This window comes from Topomyia yanbarensis, chromosome 1, assembly GCF_030247195.1.
Source record: "Topomyia yanbarensis strain Yona2022 chromosome 1, ASM3024719v1, whole genome shotgun sequence".
In the NCBI taxonomy this organism is placed as follows: domain Eukaryota; kingdom Metazoa; phylum Arthropoda; class Insecta; order Diptera; family Culicidae; genus Topomyia; species Topomyia yanbarensis.
The window spans coordinates 63,819,390-63,844,177 of NC_080670.1; the positions used below are offsets into that span (position 1 = coordinate 63,819,390).

The following is a 24,788-nucleotide window of genomic DNA, read 5'->3' on the forward strand; positions in this document are numbered from 1 at the left end:
ACCGTTCTACACCACCGATTTCGTCCGTGTAATCCTAAAAAAATACGAAAATAACAGTTTCGCCTCTAAACTACTAGCAAAAAAAGTATCGCCCTGTTTGTTTGCATGGAGCGTGGAGGGCGAAACTTTAAATAAACAAACAAAAATACAGTTTCGCCCGTTGTATTTTTTTCTGTAGTTTAAGAAAGCAATATCGTAGAATCAAAATTTTTAGGTTAATTGGTTGCGTTTCAAAGCCCTCATTCGCATGTATGAAAAAAGCCTTATGTTTACATTTGTAAGTATCGCCATTTTCACAAAAAGGGTTGAAACGAAATCGCAGATCCGGATATCACGCTATCTCTGAAGTGCATGCGTGCATAGTTCCAAATTTTACTTCGACATCGACTTTTTCTAAAGGTGACTTCCCAGTAGTATCCTTGATTTGAATTATTATCGCTAATCCTAATGCCAAAGAACAAATAAAAACCTCTCGAAAACGTTTGGGAAAATCATCATCATTACAGGAATTTTCATTTTCACGAAACTTTTCGATAACCTTCCGTCACTTGCGTTAATGCACTGGGTGCACAGTGCTCTGAAAATCTAGCGAAATCGTCTTAGGGCACCAGCGGGTCTAATTCAGAGCTATCTGCGCGGCGAGTAAAGTAAAGAATACTAAAAATTAATTTCTATTCCATAATTTTCAGTTCAGTAATTCGAGAGATCGTGCTCACCGCAAGCCATGAAAAATAGACTACGTTGTGAAGCCATGGTCACTATTTATTAAAAAATCACGGTTAAATAAAAAATAAAACTATTAAAAAATTTCAAATAGTTTATAATTTTCACAAACTTATTAGGAAAAATTGTTTAATAAGCTTTCATAATATTGTGTAGGAAACAAGCTGAAAATTTCAGTATTTTCTCTATCTGCAACATATAAACCCTTAAGTATACCAATTAATTGGTATACGAATTGGAATAGGTTCGCCAAATTTTGGAAGAAATCTATAAAATAACCCCTTGAAAACTACCTAAAAATTGTTGTAGTTCGATGCAATAAAAAAATCTCCAAAAAAGAAATGTACCTATTAATGTGAAACACAGTGAATAATACATACAATAAAGACCCATTTTTATCAGTCTCATGGTGTATTTTAGGCTGACAAAATGGGGACATTGACTAAATCGGGCAATTTTTTTTCTTTATAATAAACTGAAGCTGTTAAAATATTCTTCTTGTCCCTTGATGTAGTTTGATAACTATTTCTGATTATGATGAACTTTTTATTTTCGCATATCTTCATGATAAGGAAAACATGCTCAAGAAAGGATTTACTCGAATTCAGTCTTGTTCGTCTGCTAGAGCCCATCAAACATATGTTCATATTTGGCTGATAAAATCGGGGTTTCAATGTGTTATATTAGATATTCAGCATTCGAAGAAGTTTCTTTTGAACGAGTGTAGAACGACTTTGTTTCTACTTACTTGAAATCAGCGGCGTAGCCAGAAATTCGGTTTGGTGAAAAACGATCATACTGTCCAAACGGCATAATTCCGAAACCGTAATTTTTGAAGTTTTAAAATTATGCAGAATTGATTTTTCAGAAAATAGTAACAGAGTTCGTGTCTTTAACGAATTTGTTGAGACTTTATTGTAGTCATGAATATTAACCTGAGAAAATTCACCATAAATACTTCTTGGACGATATACCGTCAAAATTATTTTATCAAATGATGCGCTGTTTAACGTTTGTAAAACTCATCGAAGATACTAAACCTCCGAAATTGGCGGTTTCAAAATGATGCTATCTTGACCTTAAATTACTGTTTTTAAACATTTGACCTATACATATAATTGGTCATACAACAAAAATCAAATGTTCATCAAAATCGATCAGAACCTGCTAGAATCGAATGGAAATCGTTATTTTTCATAAATTTCTCTCTGCATTCGGAAAGTGTTATCCTCGTTATTAATCATATTACGTTTTCGTCTCAACTCGACGCATTCCCAAAAAAACCTGTCTTAATCCACCTAGTGGTGCAATTGTGCTTGTCTCATTTGTCCAGACAACGATTCCATGGCTGGTTATGTTCAATACAATGGTGGAAATGAATATTACATGTTCAGTACGATTTGCACATACATACAATGGATTGACAGCCACGATCTTGAGATGCTATGTGATACTGAAACATCGCTTGAAACCAGCGGCGGATCATGGAGAAAGGTCCAGGAGGTCCAGATCCTGGCGAAATTTTTCAACTTGTTAAGAAATTTTAAACTAGTTTCAATTTTAAAGTAGCAACCCCTCACTGCATACTCCCTCCGGGCCGGTATGATTGACGATTTTTAGAATGATTGCATAACCTTTCTATATGAGAAAAACAAAAATGTACCAAAGTCCAAAAAAAGTCTATTTTTGTCAAACATCTCAATGTTTCATGCATTTTAAAGTCGTTTGGCATCAAAAATACAAATTTGATTTTGAAAATTTTTCATTTCAGTTTATATGGGAATTTGCTGTGTGATTGCACTGTTCAACTTGTAACTCCGGAACCGGAAGTCCAATCAATAAAAAAAAACTGAGAAACAGAGGTCACATTTTTTCCACATACACACATACAAACACACACAGACATTTTCCGATCTCGACGAACTCAGTCGATTGGCATATGACACTCGGCCCTCCGGGTCGGGATTAGATTGACGAATTTTAGAGTGAATGAGAAAGGCAAGAACATTTTTAGCAAATGTTGAAAGTTATGCATTTTTTGGTAAGCAGTTCTATGTTTCGTAGACATTAAATCAATTTTAACTTCTCTTCCTATTAAATAAAGACCCTTATTACAGTACATCTCTACAAAAACGAGATCAATTTGAAAATAAATCTGAGGACTATGATTGATTACAGAACTCTGGAATTTTCTATTGGAATGTTTTCAGGCAGGAATTTGATATTGATGCTATTAGACAACTGTGAAATCAAGACCAATAGATCAGTTACATATCAGGACCCCATTCCGACAATTCATCAAAAGTCCTCATGATGTTTACAACAACAGGTTATCAATCTACGGATCAGATAATTGTTATTGTAATATTAAATTAAATCAGTCAGCATCAATAAATTTTCAACTTCAATCCAATTTTTTTTTTTTGAGTGTTGTGGGGGGGGGGGGTGGGGTTGTATGGTGTTATACCCCAAACCCTTCTCTTGGCTACGCCGTTGCTTGGAGTTATTTATTTCGCTTTTCATTTTCCGATATGTTTCAGATCGATCCGATGGTCATTAGTTAGAAAAATTGCAGTCAGAAGGTTCGCACAAATGAACATTTTTGCACTGATAAGTTATCAAGTTCCTTCCAGACAACTTGGAAGTGTTCTGTGATTATTTCTAGCGGTTGTAGGTAGAAAAATGAAATACAAAATTCGTTTTATCGAAATAATGTTTTGTTTATTTCAATGGATTATTACTATATTCAACTAAATAAATAGGCGACAAAGAGTAATCAACAAACAACAAGCCATAACTTTTAAAGTATTCAAAATAGATATTTGAAGTCTTCAGTAAAGTTATTCGCAAGAGTAAGAGCTACAAATTTGTAGAAGACATCATTTCGATATAATCACTTCCAAGAAAATTTGTGAAAATATCTCACTCATAGGGGGATTAATCAGTAAAAGCATAATACCAAAAGAAAGGGCATATTTCCTCCATTAAATTCTCCGAAGATACTATTGACCTAAAATAAGCCGTTTTAGCGTTAATAATAGATTACATGTTTTTGGTTATATTTCTGGCAATGGGAAATGATAAAAATCTTTCGTCCGCATTTAATTATAAATATATCTATTGATAATAGTCCGATTTCAACAATCTATAGCTTGTTCGAAAGGTATTTGTTAAAGCTGTCTAAAAACATATAAATTGGTAATCTGTATTGTCAATTCCGGCAGATAATTTAAAAAAACTGCAGAAAACGCCATTTTTACGCATTCAAACATTCATATCTTAAAAACTAAACATCAGAATCAAAAACAAATTAATAGCGTTCATACTGTTTTTAGTTCTTTCATTTAAAATTGTTTTGGATAAGATCGGTTCAGCCATTGCTGAGAAACACGAATGAGAATTTGTCCGTTACATACACACACACACACACACAGAGACATTGTCCCAAATCGTCGAGCTGAGTCGATTGGTATATAAGACTCGGCCCTCCGGGCCTCGGAAAAAATCTTGAAAGTTTGAGCGAATTCTATACATTTCTTATATAAGAAATGTAAAAATACTAAAAGTGTCATAAAAATTAACACAAAATCGTAGATTAAAAAATATACATTAAAAAAATAAAATCCTACGTACGTCGCTGGAGAAATCAATTTTAAATATATGTACTGTAAAAAATTCAAAGCCATCAAAAATTATTGGTTCGACTTACGTTTCCGGCTAGCTCAAAAAATATGGTTTGGAGAAAAACACGGTAAAAGTTTTCAGTACGCTTGGCGTATACATAAAAAGCGCTGCGGCAGAATTGAAAATGTGGTCACTAAGCAATTATCGTCGCCTATGGTTTTTTGGTATATCATTCTCAAGACCCTAAAGCACATTTTAAATCAATAATAAAAATTCGATGTTTTAACAATTCTACGGTGGTGTACCCCTTTAAGTCATAATAAATTTGAGCAGAGCAATGTTGAAACAATTTTTAGTCGTTTGGTATTTTAGTGGTACTCATAAACCTCCGACTTTAACCTCTGACAAAAGAAATGCGTAACTAATTTTCTTTATTGATTCGGCTGCTGTTTAGATTGACATAACACGGTTGCAAATGGGTGTACCTCATTAGGCATAGATATGTTTGGCATACGGACGTTTGGCATACGGACGTTTGGCATACGGACGTTTGGCATACGTATGTTAGGCATAATGGACGTTAGGCATAAAGACGTTTGGCATAATATACGTTGGGCATAATGGGCGATTGGCATAATGGACGTTAGGCATAAATTATCATGTTGAAGTATCCTTTACGAAAATAACTTTTTGGTGGTGACAGTATCGGGTGGTAAGAGCGGAAATGTTTGAAATTTTTTGATGTTGTAGAATTACTCTGGGAGCTGATAGAACTCGATCAAAGTTTTATTCTATTGTAGATACCTCAAAAAAGCTTAACTCAAGTAAAAGATGTAGAACGAATGCACATCGAATGACGAATAAACAAATTGCACATCTCTAAAATAGGCTAATACTCTTGTGTAAAATCGGTCTATTTTGTATTAAGGTATGAATAACGCACATCAACCCCTTCATGCCCATGATTTTTTGTAAACAACATTTTTAAACTGCTAAAACTTTTGATTTAGGCAGAATTTACTCAAAAAACAAGTAAAACCAGTAACTGGTACTATTAAAACTTAGAACTGAAGTTATTTCTATTAGTCTGATATAGCTATGCTGGAGCAGTACTACCAGAAATATTTGCAGTTAGCGTTGATAAATAAAATTTTGATACATCTTCATTATTTTCCATTATTGCTGAAAACTGATAAAACGCATCAATTTGGACCGTTTTCGACTATCTTTTCCTAGCATATAGAATATTGAAAATTTTCTAGTAGAATTGTGTTGAGCATCGGAAGGTAAATATTGAGCAGCTTCCAGCACTGCGAAAGAAGCATATTTCAAAGCGGGTTTTTCGGGTTTCTTGAACTCTATTAACACTACAAAAAGTTTGGCATGTAAGGGTTAACTTAGATTAGTTTTTCATGCATGCAAGACGAAATTGCCCACGAAGAAAATATATAACCTTGAAGAACAGCTCATGAAAGAAAGAATGATGCATTTTATTATTCATTCAACGAATATACGAATATTGATGGTTCTATATTGATTGTCTTTCATATTCTTAAGCACAATGATTGTATTCTCGAGGCCATCACAAATAGAACTACGGAATCTCTTTGATATGAGAGAAAGTTTAATCCTGTACTGTGACGAGTTACCCAAACGAAAAAGGTATCATCACAAACGTAGAATCCGTAGCCTAATGTTGATCCTGCACATGACACTGCCAGTTTCCATAGGATCCAAAACTTAATGTCTGTTTAATATTGTTTTTTTTTAAATATTTGGATGCAGCTGTATTAGTAATAAATCTAAGAGGCTTGAAATGTACTTGTGCCAAAACTGTTCACTTAAATGAAGGGATCTTTTCTTCATCTCGCCTACAGAAAAAATAGAAAAAACTACACTTGCTAGGGTTAAATACCTCGCATGGTATTTTTCATTTTGGAGTCTCTCGCTCAAATTATGCGAAAGTATGGTATAGCAAAGCGTCCTTTTTTTCTACTCTAAAAAAGCAAAATCTCTATAAAAACGAAAACCTTGCGATTATTTTTATATTTTTGTGAATTATGCCTATCGTCCATTATGCCTAACGTATATTATGCCAATCGTCCATTATGCCTAACGTATATTATGCCAATCGTCCATTATGCCCAACGTCCATTATGCCTAACGTATGTATGCCTAACGTACGTATGCCTAACGTATTTAGGCCAAACGTCGCGCACCCGTTGCAAATAATCTCAAGATATTAAAAAGGGCATAAACAGACAAAGTGAGACCGGTTTTCTTTTTTCATCTGATCTTTAGCTAATGTTTTACTACCTAATTAAGGGGAGGTTCTTATTCAACATTTTCAAAAAAATTATTTTTTTATGAATTTTTTTGAAAGTTGTAAGTGTCTACTATATCGTGCTAAATGGGTTTTTCGATCCGCGCATCAAAAAAGTTTCTACAGGCCATTGCACTATGGTCCCAAAGATGTATTTAGGGAGACAAAACTGTTTGCACCCAAGCCGTTTGTTTTAGACATATAGTATTTTCGGCAAACTTTCTTAGAACTTTCTTGCCGATTTTAATGTGGTCCTTGTGGTTAGGGTGTTCAAAATATCAACTTTTTAGATATGTAAAATTCCGCTACATAATGTTCTTCAAAGTTATTAATCAATCAAATTAAAGCAACTTTATGGCTATCGCTAATGATTCATGTGTTATGATTTTTGTAATATTTTAGGTAGCGTGTCTCTTGAAAAATTGGTTTTCTATTATTATCTTTTTTTTGTGTCAATTTCTCGCAAATACTTTGTTCTAGATGCTTTTAGAATTTTTCTAAATACACATTTTTACCGAAGCTATGAAGTTTTTATATCTTTTGTTTGCATAGTTACAAAACAAAAAAAAATTCTTTCAAAACTATATATCTTCCAAGATTGCAAGTGCATTTTCAATGTTTTTAGTGAAAAAAGAGAGAATTTACCATAGTACGCTATTAACACTATTGTAAATTCTCGCTAACATTCAGTTGTACGGTAGACTGCTTTTTTCAGTGTCACATATCCAATAGAATTACCATGACTTTAGCATTATCACACACATTGACTATTTCCCACGTGACGTGACCCCTTAAAATCATTATTATTCATTTGTCATTTCATACATTAATTTATCGTAAATATTTTGTTAGAAGCACTTTTAGAACTTTGTGTGGCGCGTATTTTTGCTGAAGTAACAAAGTTATTATCTCGTCTATTTGAATAGTTGTGAACGATTTTTGTTGAAAAATACACCATTTTTAAAAATTTATAATTTTTTTTACAGAAATAACGCTCCCGCCGTTTTTTACTAAAAACTAGAAAAGTTCCGATCTTTCAAATGAAATTCAAATGTGTATTTACTAAAATTCTAAAAACCTCTAGATTAAAGTATTAGATAAAGATATGTTAATAGAAAACCATTTTTCAAAAGCCACTCTTCCTTAAATATTACAAAAATCATAACACATTGGAGATAGCCATATAGTTTCTTCAGAAAATTTATGATTTAAAACTTTGTAGAACCTTATGTCGCTGAATTTTACATATCTAAAAAGTTGATACTTTGAACACCCTTGTGGTTACAAGGACCACCCTAGTTCAACTAATATAAAAAAAATCGCAACAAAGTTCTAAGAAAGTTCGCCGAAGATACTGTGTATCTAAAACAAACGGTTTAGGCGCAAACAGTTTTCCTAAATACAACTTTGGGACCATAGCGCATTGTTCGAAGCGGCGTACAGCGGCGGATCTTCGAACAAAAGTCGGACAAAATCTAAAATGTTGCTCAATTTGTCTGAGTTCATTTTTGATGTCAAGAGTCATACCATAATAGCTTCATTTTTCCATACATTGTCATCGAACCTTTCTTATGACTATGACCCCATTTTTATGATTAGACCTATGTCAACAATATTATAAAAAATGAAGAACACTACTGTTTACGCACATCAACGTCTGTAGATCTGTCGGATTTTACGACGAGAAATACTGTTCGGTTCGCGGTACTGTTCTGTTCAGGAAATTTGAATCTTCTGGTGAATGCAACAAACTGTTCCGTAGCGCCTAGGCTTGTTGATTCATTATGCGATACCTAACTGTCCTGTACTAAAGTGAAGTCTCACTTCCTCGAATTTATGCAATCCGAAAGCTGGCGAAAACATACCGCCCGCCTTGAAAGATGGGTCTTTCAATAGATCCTGAGATGTACTATTCAGTCCTGCACTAAATTATGCTGATAATAAATTGATTTCTAATTTGCTAATATTGATTATGTTAAGTCTGCTGCTGTTGAATATCTGCGCCCTTTGCTGTTACTGCTTAATTAATTGCAGTGCTGTTATCATTTGACCAATGAGTTGCATATTGTAGTGGTCGATGAACATTTCCGTATGCTAGTGCAGCCGACTGGCTGATGGCGTACTAAGTGATAACGATGTACAGTGAAACATAGAAGAGGGTGTTTTTAAAGGAACAATAGTGTAATTAAAAGACTTCCCTGCAACGGAGGCAACATGGCGGTCGCCCTTCGCGACGATAATTTCCGTGGTTAGGCCGTCATTTTTAATATAAAAATATTCACTAAATAATGATAATACATATAGTTGAGATCAATTATATTGTCTATTATTTGAGGTAGACAACTCTATTTTATATTCTTCTTATTGAAAATGATGAAATATCTACCTGTTCAATAACGAAAAAAATAATTAAAATCACTCCACAAACCACTGAGATATGGCCGTTTGAAGTAAACTTTCCAACTTTTTTTTAATTTATACATTACATTTGACATTAGTTAGACAACCCTATTTTCATATTTTTTCAGTGCACCATATAAATAACACCTTTTGTTTACCCATAACACCCATTATATGTATGTAATTAAATGGTAAGGTTTTTCTTTTAAAACCGCGACACGTATAAACTATATAAACAGTCAACGGACAAACATGGATTCACGCTTGAAGTCTGGTAGAAAACCCACTATGACCGCATACCACATTCAAATCGTTATAACTTTCGATTTCGCCAATGAAATATTTTCAAACTTGCAGGGGATATACTTGCGTACGATATCTTTCGAATGCCGGGTACCAAATGAGTAGACAAATATTTTTTTTGTTCATAAAAATTAGACCAAACCTGTGGGTGTTTGCTGGTAGCCTTATAAAACGTGTCATAAAACTTCAAATCGCCATATCTCTCGAATCTCTCAATGGATCATTTTGAAATTCACTAAGAAGATGCTTGGATACTGTATCTTTCGAATGCCGTATGCCGAATTTATGGTCATTTTTTGTTAATAACGGTTTTAGGAACATCGTGTATGTGTTATCAAAAACATCGCGAAGCATCAAGTTCTAAATGTTCTAAATCGATATAATACCCGAAGAAAGCGATAAGAGTTATAAGAAATGTATCATCACAGTGTTAGGTGGATTAAAAGCGTTTTTCTCATTCCGTTGGAAAGAAACTTCACGAAAATCAGTCAGTAATACACTACCAATGCCCCGAATACATTGATTAATTTTCATGAAGATTTTCTCAACGGTGTACGAGTGGAACCTTATGTAAACAAACCACCGATAATTGTCAAACATGAACTTCATTCATCATGAATTCATTCGTATCGTCACCTTTTAGAACTTAATATTCAAATTACATTACTCCAATAAACTGAATCCGCCTTATTCGCTAACAACCGTCCGCTTGTCTATGAGCACCTACAGAACCAACAAATATGGGTACTGTTTGCTTATTCTACTGTTCATTCACCGAATCTCCCCGGGACTTCTGTCTTATCTCGTCGAGGTGCCTTATCAGTTTCTATATTTTTCTTACCGATTCAATATTGCTCCCTCCCGCGCTCCGGCCCACTCCGATCATAGCATGTGCCACGAATTTACTTGCTGTAAGGTGTTTTCGATTAGTACTATGACGAGGTTAGAATGAACCATTTAGTAGTCATGTGCTTCTTTCTGGCTCGCATCAGTTGATAAGCAAAACTCGCTTACACTGGCATTCTTCTTTGTATACAGGCTGATATAGGAGATTAGATGTTAGATTTTAACCGACAGCACAGAACACTTGTTCACTGCCAACCAACTGCCAATCCGAAGGCGGGTTCATTCACATAAGCTGTGAACGCTCGTCTTGTTCTACACGGGCAAATCTCGCTTATCAGTCGGGGGATAAGTATCAGGTGGTTATTGACTTTGCGATCAATACATTGATGTTCAGGAAAGACGTCGATTCTGATGAAATGCAGATTTAAGAATGTTAAATAGTCAGTTTTGCTATTCAAGCATCAAATGTTGCCGGGAAGCATAATGACAAATTTTTACCAAGGCAGCGTCGAAAATGTTGCCCGAGGCCGTTGGAATTCCTGCAAGTTCTTCCCATAAAAGCCTCCATTTCTTCTTTTGTGTGCTGGGTGCAAAAGCCAGAAGAGAAAATAGAAAATTTCTCCATCAGCTTTCTTTCCCGACTGTTTATTGCATTTTCTTTTCAACTCGTTACAAGTTACCACCGCGTCATGCCAGCGATCACGCATACACTCACAGTCGTACGTGCTTGCTTTGTCGTGTCCATCCGATGGTTAAAACATGGGGTAGCTTTTATGCATGTATGCCATCTCTTTCTTAGCATTACTGGGGAGCTAGGCCGATTGAAGCTCAAGAAGAAACAGAGCGAGATGGAAATGATCTTGCCCTACCCCGAATCGTACTCAAACGGAGGTCCCGCCAATCGTGGTCTTTTGGGAGGAAAGCTTCTGTAAGTCGAAACTTCCCCCAGAGCCCTCACGCTCGTAGTAGCTCGAAAGTGTAGTAACAAAAGCAGAAAGAAGTTTTGTATATTACCAAAAGCGAGTCTGATGAGGAGAAATCAACGGTCGCAGGCATTCCCTGCCGTTGCACCGCCACAGGTATTATCCATCTTCTTGCGTTTAGCCGATGGTGGTGGATTGATGTCTTGATACTTGTATACTACGTGATGCTGCTACTAATACATCCACCATAGCTAAGGTTAGTGCCTGGGACGGTTCCTTTCCTGTACGGAGGTAGAAGGGGACAACGGTGTGCAGCACTTGAAGTTCCGTTGACTCACCCGATCGAAGATCGAACCAACGGCAGCAGAAGGAGAAGCTGGTGCAGCAGCAGATCCGGGTCAGTTTCTTTCTGTTCACATTTCTTCGCGATTGTATGCGCATGCGCAACTGGGAAGTAGGCTGTCAGTATGGAATGGTAGCGCGACAGGAACAGTTTTTTGACGTAAGTTCCAATGAATACCACCAAAAAAATATAGGGGGAACTGGGCCAATTCGGACCCCGTAAGGATTTATGAGTTACTAGCTAATACCAATCGCGCGTTGCTGCGACTTTCAACTAAATAGGAGGAAAACACATTTTGTTTCGAAGCGCCATCTGGCGGGCAGATAATCACCAACCAATAGCACACAAACGCGCTCCAGAACAAATGCCTACTATGTACAAATTTTGACGGCTATCGGTTAAGCCGTTTTGGAGTCCATAAACCATATACATACAAACATTGACTTATATATATATATATATATATATATATATATATATATATATATATATATATATATATATATATATATATATATATATATATATATATATATATATATATATATATATATATATATATATATATATATATATATATATATATATATATATATATATATATATATATATATATATATATATATATATATATATATATATATATATATATATATATATATATATATATATATATATATATATATATATATAGAAGATAGATAGATAGATAGATATATCTGGAACGTGTCAACCGATTCATCATTAAATATTTTTTTCTGAAAGCCTGATCAATAGCGCACATTTTTTTTCCTAGGGCGACTTTTTCGATCTTTTACCGTACTGTGTGTAAACGGTTCTGCGTAAAAGTACATGTCCAATTGAGGTTTTATAATCGTTTTATTGCCACTTACAAAACTTATATTGCACTTCTAGCGTGCTATAAACCTTCAATTGTTGCTGACTAGACAGTCTTGTTATTAGAATGAATAGGGGTCTCTAGGATTTAATCTGGTTACTCGTCGCACCGAACTGTCCCATACACCAAAACTGTTCTTCACCTCACACAATGATTTTTTGGCAGCTAACAGCAAAAAGTTTGCTTGACAAAACGGCCATTTTTGATTGAGGATTCCAAAGTTTGAATACAATGCGGATTGATTGATGCGAATTGCGAAGTTCGAACATATTCGCGAATTTTCTGTCACTATGAGAGGAAATCAGAAGACACTGACTTATTAATGATTCATTCGGTTCATGCATTGCAGTGGCTAATTAATCTAATTGTTGTTTATAAACAACATTTTTAAACAACTATAACTTTTGGTTCAGGCATGATTTGCTCGCAAAAACAAGTAAGGTTAATAAATGTGACTATTACCTTTCATTTAAGCACTAATAGTTAGAAGTATTAACTCTCGAGCTGAAATTATTGAAATTAGTCTAATTGGATCCCCATGGAGCAGTGTTGCCAGGGACACTTTAAGTTGATGACGAAAAATTAAATTTTTATATATCGTTATTTTGCAATATTATTGAAAACTGATAAATCTTATCAATTTAGACTGGAACCGTGCCATAACGTCCGAAGTCATACTGTCCGAACGGTGGTGCGTCATAACGTCCGGGTCATTATGACGCACAAGGGTGCGTCATAACATCCGAAATAAAAAATGCGTCAAACGATCCGAAATCATACTTGTGTAATAACGCCCGAAAGAGGTGCTGCGTCAAAATGTGCGGGATCTTATGACGCGCCCTGAGATTGGGATATTATGACGCAAAGGTATTGCGTCATAAAGTCCAGGATTATATGACGCACTTAGAGTTTCGGATATTACGATGCGTCCCAGGTCATAAGGTCTTAAGACGCGATGCACCATAACGTCTGGGACACTGTGATGCACAAAGGGAGCTTCATAGAGTCCGAAAATAAGTGCGCGCCATAAAGTCCGGAACATTATGACGCACATCCGTGTTCGGATCCTACGACACACCCGCTTTGCGTCATAATATCCTGGACGACTTGACGCCCTATCCATTTCGGTTTTTATGTCACAATGGACTCTTTGAACACTGTGACGCATGCGTCGGGTATTATGACGCACAGGTACTGCGTCATAGCGTCCCAGGTCATAACGTCCCAAAACAGTGTGCGCCATAATATCCGAAAGCAAGAATGCGTGAAGTTATTCTTGTGTTACAACGTCCGATAGTAGTCCTGTGCCATAATGTCCGGGATCTTATGACGCACACAGGTATAGGGATGTTATAACGCAGAGGTATTGCGTCATAATGTCCCGGATAACATGACGCACTCATTGTTTCGGATATTTTAACGAACACGTACTGCGTTACAACAATTATGCTTACATACGACGAGTGAAGTTTTATACACATACATACAATAGAAAAAATACGAGTAAATTTAAACACATTAAAATTACAAAGTCATTGGTCGACCGTCTAAGCATTTTATATGGCTGGAAGATACAAAACTTCAACATCATAAACTTATCGACTAGTTTTCTCCTAATATCGTAACATTCTTCATAAATATTAATATTGAATGACATAGGCAAAGTTGCCAACTGTACGACAATCGCTTTAACATTTATCCCTCATCTATTTGCATAATATACTAGTCAAAACCACCGTTTTTCGATCTGTACTGTGAAATAAGTGAAAAGTGCTATAATGAGGCCGCAAAAATCAAAAGAGAAAGTAAACAAAGAGAATCTCAATGTAGATATGACATTTTGAATAAAAACTCTAGAATATTGCTATTAGGCAAACCATGAGACATTTCTGATCAGTTCTCGACAAACATATGATTACGGCTTAAAAGCCAACTGTCAAAATTCTCTTTGAAAGGAAATTCCGGACACACCGTTACTCGCCAATCACAGATTTTGGTTTTCTCCTTTAATTAACTGCTATGAACTGTGTTTAGCCAGTAACGGTTTGTCCGGAATTTTCTTTCAAAGAGAATTTTGACAGTTGGCTTTTAAACCGTAATCATATGTTTGTCGAGAGTTGATTATTTCTTCTGGCGTAACTCGGGTGGCTGCCCGATGCTTGACAAAATCGCCGATTCGATCCAACATCAAACGAATCGGGCTAACGAAGTACGTTCGTCGGACGAGTTTTTCTGTTCGCAGGAGCAAACTTGTTGACAAAACCCTTCGCTGAATTGCCAAACAAACGTCGTGGTGGATTGCCTAATTATTCATTAACTGCATTTGCGATATATTCGAAAAACGAAAAACATGTACACATCTTAAATTAATCACTTTTTTGTGATCTTTTTCGCTTAATCTCACTAAAAAGGTGGGATTAAACAATCATTTTGAAAAAAAAATGTTTAACATATCATTCCACTAAGTCACTCAAAAACAGTGCTTTTTAAAATGTCCACAGGCTCAGTAACGTAGATCAATGCATTTCATGATTGGTTATTTTTACGAAACACTTCAAAATAGGAATGTGTCATGCATTCATTAAAACTACAAGTCACTAGAAGTTTACACCTAACTCCTGGTTGCCAAAACTAGCAGACAAAATTACCGTGCAGCCAAATTTACTGTTCTTCTCTCCACGTGTCTTTATATTTAAAACATGCTTTTGAATACTGACACTTTATACACAGACTTGCGAAGACAAAAAACAGTAAACCTAGCAACCATGAACATTTCCTAACACTTCGGTAGTCTGTGTATAAAGTGTTTGTACTCTTTAGGGCATGCTCAGGAGCGTTTTATTTTATATAGGAGTTTCAAAGTAGAACTGGAATTGAAACATTCACATCCTCAGCAGAGCGTTTTGTTTTATAATTTCGACCAGTTTTGTTTCGAAATTTAAAACTGTTATGCGACGCCGTTCTATTTGTTGCTGATTTTAAAACACGTTTAGAACTGTGTTTTAAATACATGCAAAGTTTTAAGCACAGACACTTAGAGTCGATAGTCTGGGGAAAAATAAACTTGAATGCAGTAATGCTGAAGGCATGGCGAGACATGAATTTTAAACTTAATAGAACACCCGCTAAAACTGCTGCTGGGGACAGCAAGTTCTAGCTTTAAAATTTTCAGTTTTATATTATAGAACTGTCAAAATTATGAATCTAGAATTGAAACACTCCTGAACATGCCCTTAGTATCATGACAGATCATATACACGATTATTCAAAATTACTAAACATTGGGGTTAAAACTCAAGCTAAAAAATTAATGCGATTTGTTAAAATACGTGTTTTGAACCTGAGTTAAATCTGGTGCCTATTTTCGGTGCCAGATTTTGATAAAACGAAATCGAAACGTTATACGAATTATGAGTTGATTAGAGTCATGGAATGATACCACAGTAAAGCAAGAAAAAACTGGAGGTATTCCGGATATTTTTCTTAATGCAAAAAAGAGATTCTATAAAATGGGATTTAAAATACTAATTGTGAAGCGAAACAAGTGATTTGAAGTAGTTTTATCACAAGATGGTAGCAATGCATTATTATATATATATTTCTAAGGGGGAAAAACTCTTCTGACTCCATTTTTCTTTTCTATAGAACAATAGCAAACAAAAATGGGGAACTTTTAAATTAAAAAAAGTTGAAAAATTTACAGAAACAGCACATCATTGAAAATTAATATGTAATATGCAATATGGAGGATGGATATTTTTCCATATTGTGTTACCTTTAGATTTTTTGTCTTGCATGGGCTAGTACTAGTATATATTTAACCCTTTCGTGTTCAACTTTTTTCTAGTACATATAAGGATACAAAACTAGTTTTGCACGAAAAAGGGAAGCGAGATAATTTTTTTTAATAAAGATAGGTGCTCCTCTCCCAGTGCTAGAAGCTGCTTCATTTTCCCCTTCCAATTTTCAATACAACTCTCCCAAAATAGTTAAAATAGTCCAATTGCGTGCAAAACGTTGTCGATGACAGTCTAAATTGATAGTTTTTATTAGTTTTCAATATTATTTCAAAATAACGAAGATATATCAAAATTTCATGTTTCATCATTCCTGGAAGCATTGCTCCATGGGATTAAAAATCAGAACAATTTCATTAACTTCCGTTCTAAAATTAATATTTGCAACTGCCAATGCTCAAATGAAAGGTATAGGTCACATTTATTTCCCTTACTTATTTTTCTGTGTAAATTATGTCTAAACCAACAGTAGATTTTTTTTAAACGTTGTTTATAAAGGAGGCAAATAGCACAAATGATTTTCGTAGTGTTTGAAACGTGAATGAGTCCTTAATTCCAAACACCTAAAAGTGTTTAAATTAGAAATTATCATAGAGTTGATTTTAAGTTTTGAGGGTACCTGAATGCTCTGTTAACCTGTTATAAAATTAAAAAAGATGCAAGTATCTCCTCTGAGGTCTTTCCATATTAAGTTAATTTAATCTCGTCAAAAATTATGCTTCGTCGCGGAAAAAGCTTTTGGGTTTTATTAGTTGATACCTGGAAAATTACCCGAGCACCCTTTCGGGCACAAAAGGGTTTATCATAAATTCACGTTATCATCATAAATGTGAATACATAAATCTATTCTATAAACAACAGAAAAAATATTATTTTATTCCCGATTTGAAAACATACTTTTCTTATATCATAAGCCGTTCTTTAAGCGATCGTCATTAACAAATGTCTTATTTAGGGATGATGTTTCTCGATTCCCAGTCTTGTACATCAGGCGATTTTCATTTCTGTATTCAGGATAATTGTATCTATCAAAACGACATTTCTTTTCAAAATTTAAATTTAAAATGTTATTCAAAATGGAATAGCATTCAGCTTAATGACTCGTTCAACCAAATGAAATCAAATAACTTACAGCCAATATCAAGAACTGTAAGCAGACCGCTTTTTTGATTATAGAGGTTTTAACCTTATGGTCATTCACCTCTCTTCGGGTTAGAGAAATTTCTATTTGGATAAATCTCTCACCCTGTGTGCGGAGTTGGGAATCGAACCCAGGCGAGCAGCGTACAAGGCAATCGATTTACCGACTACGCTATGCCCGTAAGTACACAGTTATTTCCGCTGTAACCTGAATTCTACAGGAAAAAACTTACACTATGCGGGGCGGGCATAGCGTAATTGATAAGTCGATCGCCATGTACGCAGCTCACCTGAGTTCAATTCCCAAACTACGCACACGTAGTTCGAAGTTATTTCAACCCAAAAATGAAGGCGCGTGAGCCTAAGGCTAAAACTGCTATAATTTATCCTCAAAAAGGCTTGAGGTCTCAAAGGCCCGACTAGTTACAGTTCTCTAGTTTCAATAGACTTGTAATTTGAAATACAAACGATCGGGCGTTTTCGGGATAAAACGACAAAAAGAATGGGTGTTGGGTCTTATGAGAGATTCTTCCTGAAGTCACAATTTTAGCTTACCTTTTTGAGGGTTAAAAACTGAAAAGGAAACCATACTATCATTCATGAATATTGTCTCTTTATCGATTCCCAGCAAAAGCAATATAGAGAGACATGGTCGAAATTTTGTATAGGGTTAGACGAGGTAAAATGTACCATAGGGGACGAAACGCAACGCCTACTTTTCTCACAAATAGTTTTTAATTTGGGGAAAAAAGTCATGCTAGCTGTAATAAACTTTCGCTGTACAAGTTTGTCATTCGAATGTCAATAGCAGCTCGGAACATACACAAAAAACAATATGGTCGACGTATTCTTGTTATTAAGATATATGACGTTTGTTTTACGGACACTAAATTTGACTGTTTTATGAAACCGTTAGCTTGGCTCTATGTTCAAACCTCAAAACGGATCAAAAAGACAAGTCTTTTCTAGTCTCTTTGATTTCGACGCTCAATAACATCGCAATATGTGTGCTATAACATCAAAAAAAGACCGATGTGCGTCGAAGACCTAAGTCGAATGAAGCATTGTAGACGATATTTCTAGAGCAAATTTTAACAGATGACTAATGAAGGGGGAGTCTTCGTTCTGAACTGTTTGTCAATGTTAATAAAAAAAAGTGTTCAATTACAACTTCATCAAATTGGTCAAAATGGTTAGATAAATAAAACATCGTTCTACTTACAGCAATATCTGATCGACTGGCAATTATTGGTCGGTGTGGCTGGCGTTGAATTTCCCATATTGTTGCTTGGCCCGTTGTTGGTGACGATCATTCCAGTGCCGTTGGTGCTAGTCGCTAGACCTTTTCCGATTCCTCCTCCGATACTGTTCCCAATACTATTTACCATAGTATTGCCACTCGTGTTCATTGGCTGGGACATTGCTGCAGCCTTCGGCAAAAGCGGGAACGGACTAGGATTATATTTTTTTGAAATGCTTCCCCTTCGGCCGTTTAAAGGGAGGTGGCGCACAGAGAAAAGTTACCACAGCTTGTCTATTAGTTCACTCACGTATGCACAGAATAGGGAAAGAACACACGCGACAGTGTCCTAATTTTTCTCGATTTTATTTCTTCCACACTGCCGTACTGTGCTCTTGGGTTTACGGTTTCTCTTCGTCTTTTTACCTTGCCGTCTTTCACTCGGGTTCACTTCACTATTAAGACCAAGCTTTTGCTCCACAGGCTGACTGCTGCTGCTGCTGCGGTTGATGAAGATGATGATTGGGAGGAAGATCGCTCCGTCCTCGCAAAACACACGAACGCACAGATGAAGAAGTGACACAGAAAACAAGAATTCGTTTATAACTGTTTTAGATCTGTTAGGCCTCTGGAGACTGGTCTCTTTTCCGGCTGGCCTTTCTTTGCTGGTCGTAGATTCTAGCCAGGTATTATGGAGGGATATCAACTACACTTACTCGCACTGTTTCTTCTTCCTTTTATCGATTTAGCCTACAGCTGGCAACACTTGATTGCACATACCCATCTTTGTAATAAGATGCATTTCGTCTTCACTTTTGATTATTCTAATCAACGTTTTTTTTCGTACCTAAAATCCTTCACTTAGTTTCTTAAATTTGTTTAAAAAATATTCATCACATTTGTACTCTCCGTTATCCGTTAATGTTGCCAAGAGCTCCACGCGAACTGATCCGTTGACCTGTGTAGAACAAAACACGAGAATTAGAACAGCATTGTTCCAAAAAAAGTTCGCAACTATTTGCACTGGGACACAATCAAAACCACCGAGAAAAAAAATGGTAAACGGATGCTCGCACACGCGATCTGAACGGAGCACGCGTCGCAGTAGCCTGCCGATCCGAGTTGGCTAGCAGTACAGGGAGGAGGACGGAAAAAGACTTTCTTTCCTCGACACGGGTACGATCTAATCTGATTGGTGATTCTGCTTTCTGACTGCCAGCAGGTCCTCTACAAAGTCCAATAGCTAAAGTGTCGGGAGGAACTCACTTCGGGCCGCGGGTACAAGAAAGAGTGTACCAAAACACAAGAAAAAAGCCCACCGAACCACCGTCGCCGGTCGCAGAATGGGGATCAGTCCACGGCATACACACGCGCTCCCTCTCTTTCTCCGAGAAAGCAACTCTCAGGTGGCTTACCAACACAATCACACCAGCTAGAAAGCTTAAAAACCCCACATCAGTGGCTAAATTCCTCCCAAGAAAACTTCCAAAGGCTGCTCTCATATACGCATCTCAAAATCGATCTACCAATACACACAGGTACTTTCTGGCAGCCAAACCAAACCCAAGACTTGTTTTGATTGCAATTTACTCTTTCAACGAAGGTTTCTTATACATACATACCAGAGATAGTCAAAGAAGTTGCTTTTGGGGTTAAGCCTCTTGGGCATATCGAAGCGAGCCAAAACTACGGCTGGTGTAGGTATGGGTGTGTGCGCGGTGCTCGCATGCTTCTATGGGAACAGAAGAAAGTACCGAAGAGTGCTAGCCGTAGAAAGTTTGTACTTACAACAGTCGTGCTGGCTCATGGTGAGTGCGCATGGTAAGCGGTGTTGGTCAAAATTATTTAATTTGTGTAGAACAATTTATGTATATGCAATTGGCATATTTACGCAGAAATAGATATAGGGGGTGCTACATGCTTGAGGTGGATGTTTTGCGTATGAACTGTCAAATTGGTAGAAAATTATCAAAATTTATGTAATTTTTGTATTTTTTAAGGAAGCTGACCATATTTGTATGAAAAACGCTTTTAATCCACCTAACAGTGTGATGAGACATTTCTTATAACTCTTATCACTCTCTTCGGATATTATATCGTTTGAGAACATTTAGAACTTCGTGATGTTTTTGATAACACATACTACATGGGATAGTGGCAGGACTCAGAGAATCGCTCAAATCAGCATAGGACAACATCAGTGCTAGAAATCTCAAACCAAATCAATGGGAAAGCGAAAAAATGGCCCATAAAATAGACATACCAACGAATTATTGTTAATGCTCTGTTAATAAATATCTAAATTGTGATGGGAAAACTGAATTTTCCTAAAGGGGTTATATATTGTACTGAGCCAAAAAAATCGATTTTTTTTAATCGATTTGAAGTTTATACTTTACTCAAATTTCCAACGCGACTGAGAACTAAGAAATCAACGCTTTTTCTTGAAAAGGGCGATACTAGCAGTGATACCATTCAAAGAAAACCAACAGTGAATATTTCCAGACTTGGTTTTAAATCATATTTAAGAACTATTGTGTTTTTACATCCTAGATTACATGATTCAGTGATCGAAACCTAAAACTTCATAAAGTATTTAAAATTATTAAATTGAAATTTGTTTTTTCCATTGAAATTGACAAAATGATAGTATCGCCCCTTTGGCGATTGTTTACTTTTTCGGTCCCACCTATCAGCATTGAAGTATCGCCCTAACATTTTTTACAATAACTACCGTTCTACACCACCGATTTCATCCGGGTTTTTTCAATAGCGATCATTGTTACTATTTACAGCTGGTATCAGCTTGATAATCCTAAAAAATACAAAAATAACAGTTTCGTCTCTAAACTGCTAGCAGAAAAGTATCGCCCTGTTTGTTTTGCATGGAGCGTGGAGGGCGAATCTTTAAATAAACAAAAATACAGTTTCGCCCGTTGTATTTTTGCTGTAGTTTAGAAAGCAATATCGTAGAATCCAAATTTTTAGGTTAATTTGTTGCGTTTCAAAGCCCTTATTCGCATGCATGAAAAAAACCTTATGTTTACATTTGTAAGTATCGCCCTTTTCACAAAAAAGCGTTGAAATGAAATCGCAGCTCCTGATATCACGCTATCTCTGAAGTGCATGCGTGCATACTTCCAAATTTTACTTTGACATCGACTTTTTCTAAAGGTGACTTCCCAGTAGTATCCTTGATTTGAATTATTATCGCTAATCCTAATGTCAAAGAACAAATAAAAACCTCCCGAAAACGAACTGTTTGGGAAAATCATCATCATTACTGGAATTTTTATTTTCACGAAACTTTTCGATAACCTTCCGTCACTTGCGTAAATGCACTGGGTGCACAGTGCTCTGAAAATCTAGCGAAATCGTCTTAGGGCACCAGCGGGTCTAATTCAGAGCTATCTGCGCGGCGAGTTAAATCTTTAAAGAATACTAAAAATTAATTTCTATTCCATAATTTTCAGTTCAGCAATTCGAGAGTGCTCACCGCAAGCCATGAAAAATAGACTACGTTGTGAAGCGATGGTCACTATTTATTAAAAATCACGGTTAAATAAAAAATTAAACTATTAAAAAATTTCAAATAGTTTATAATTTTCACAAACTTATTAGGAAAAATGTATTAATAAGCTTTCGTAATATTGTGTAGGAAAAAAGCTGAAAATTTCAGCATTTTCTCTACCTACAACATACAAACCCTCAAGTATACCAATTAATTGGTATACGAATTGGAATAGGTTCGCCAAATTTTGGAAGAAGTCTATAAAATAACCCCTTGAAAGCTACCTAAAAATTGTTGTAGTTCGATGCAATAAAAAAATCCCCAAAAATGAAATGTATCTATTAATGTGAAACACAGTGAATAATACATACAATAAAGACCCATTTTTATCAATCTCATGGTGTATTTTAAGCTGACAAAATGATGACATTGACTAAATCGGGTAATTTTTTTTTCTTTATAATAAACTGAAGCTGTTAAAATCATCTTCCCGTCCCTTGATGTAGTCTGATAACTATTTCTGATTATGATGAATTTTTTATTTTTGCATATTTCCATCTTCATGATAAGGAAAACATGCTCAAGAAAGGATTTACTCGAATTCAGTCTTGTTCGTCTGCTAGAGGCCATCAAACATATGTTCATATTTGCCTGATAAAATCGCGGTTTCAATGTATTATAATAGATATTCAGCGTTCGAAGAAGTTTCTTGTGAACGAGTGTAGAACGACTTTGTTTCTACTTACTTGAAGTCAGCGGCGTAGCCAGAAATTCGGTTTGGTGGGGGTTTGGTGAAAATCGATCATACTGTCCAAACGGCATAATTCCGAAACCGTAATTTTTGAAGTTTTAAAATTATGCAGAATTATTTTTTCAGAAAATAGTGACAGAGTTCGTGTCTTTAGCGAAATTTTTGAGACTTTATTGTAGTCATGAATATTAACCTGAGAAAATTCACCATAAATACTTCTTGGACGATATACCGTCAAAATGATTTTATCAAATGATGCGCTGTTTAACGTTTGTAAAACTCATCGAAGATACTAAACCTCCGAAATTGGTGGTTTCAAAATGATGCTATCTTGACCTTAAATTACTGTTTTTAAACATTTGACCTATACATATAATTGGTCATATAACAAAAATTAAATGCTCATCAAAATCGATCAGGAACTGCTAGAGTCGAATGGAAATCGTAATTTTTCATAAATTTCTCTCTACATTCGGAAAGTGTTATCCTAGTTATTAATCATATTACGTTTTCGTCTCAACTCGACGCATTCCCAAAATAAAAACCTGTTTTAATCCACCTAGTGGTGCAATTGTGCTTGTCTCATTTGTTCAGACTACGATTCCATGGCTGGTTATGTTCAATACAATGGTGGAAATGAATATTACATGTTCAGTACGATTTGCACATACATTCATGGATCGACAGCCACGATCTTGAGGTACTATGTGATACTGAAACATCGCTTGAAACCAGCGGCAGATCATGGAGAAAGATCCGGGAGGTCCAGGTCCTGCCGAAATTTTTCAACTTGTTAAGAAATTTTAAACTAGTTTTAATTTTAAAGTAGCAACCCCTCACTGCATACCCCCCTCGGGCCGGTATAATTGAAGACTTTTAGAGTGATTGCATAACCTTTCTATATGAGAAAGGCAAAAATGTACAAAAGTCCAAAGAATTCAATTTTTGTCAAACATCTCAATGTTTCATGCATTTTAAAGTCATTTGGCATCAAAAATACAAATTTGATTTTGAAAATTTTTCATTTCAGTTTATATGGGAATTTGCTGCGTGATTGCACTCTTCAACTCGTAACCCCGGAACCGGAAGTCCAATCAATAAAAAATTCAATAGCAGCCGATGGGAAGGTTCCTTTCAACTTTGTAACTTTGTGCAAATCGGTCCAGCCATCTCTGAGAAACGGAGGTCACATTTTTTCCACATACACACATACACACACAGACATTTGCCGATAGTTGTATGGTGGTCAACCCCAAAACCTTCTCTTGGCTACGCCGTTGCTTGGAGTTATTTATTTCGCTTCTCATTTTCCGATATGTTTCAGATCGATCCGATGGTTATAAGTTAGAAAAATTGCAGTCAGAAAGTTCGCACAAATGAACATTTTTGTACTGATCAGTTATCAAGTTCCTTCCAGACAACTTGGAAGTGTTCGGTGATTATTTCTAGCGGTTGTAGATACAAAAATGAAATACAAAATTCGTTTTATCGAAATACTGCTTGGCTTATTTCAATGGATTATTACTATATTGAACAATAAATAGGCGACAAAGAGTAATCCACAAACAACAGCCATAACTTTTAAAGTATTCAAAATAGATATTTAAAGTCTTCAGTAAAGTTATTCGCAAAAGTAAGAGCTACAAATTTGCTGAAGACATCATTTCGATATAATCACTTCCAAGAAAATTTGTGAAAATATCTCACTCATAGGGTGATTAATCAGCAAAAGCACAATACCAAAAGAAAGGGCATATTTCCTCCATTATATTCTCCGAAGATACTATTGACCTAAAATTAGCCGTTTTGGCGTTAATAATAGATTACATGTTTTTGGTCATATTTCTGGCAATGGGAAATGATAAAAATCTTTCGTCCGCATTTAATGTTAAATATCTCTTTTGATAATAGTCCGATTTCAACAATCTATAGCTTGTTCGAAAGGTATTCGTTAAAATTATCTAAA

At 35.7% G+C, this 24,788-nt stretch overlaps 1 protein-coding gene across 6 annotated transcripts in view; it reads right to left on the reverse strand.

Moving 5' to 3' along the window:
* LOC131677804 (probable serine/threonine-protein kinase cdc7) overlaps positions 1-24,788 on the reverse strand; it is a 197,458-nt gene that overhangs the window by 132,969 nt on the left and 39,701 nt on the right. For all 6 annotated transcript variants that reach the window (XM_058957855.1, XM_058957849.1, XM_058957852.1 and 3 more), the window contains exon 2: positions 18,543-19,518. In XM_058957855.1, coding sequence (XP_058813838.1) covers positions 18,543-18,741 — 199 coding nt within the window. In that variant the 5' untranslated portion in view covers positions 18,742-19,518. The remainder of the gene's footprint in view (positions 1-18,542; positions 19,519-24,788) is intronic.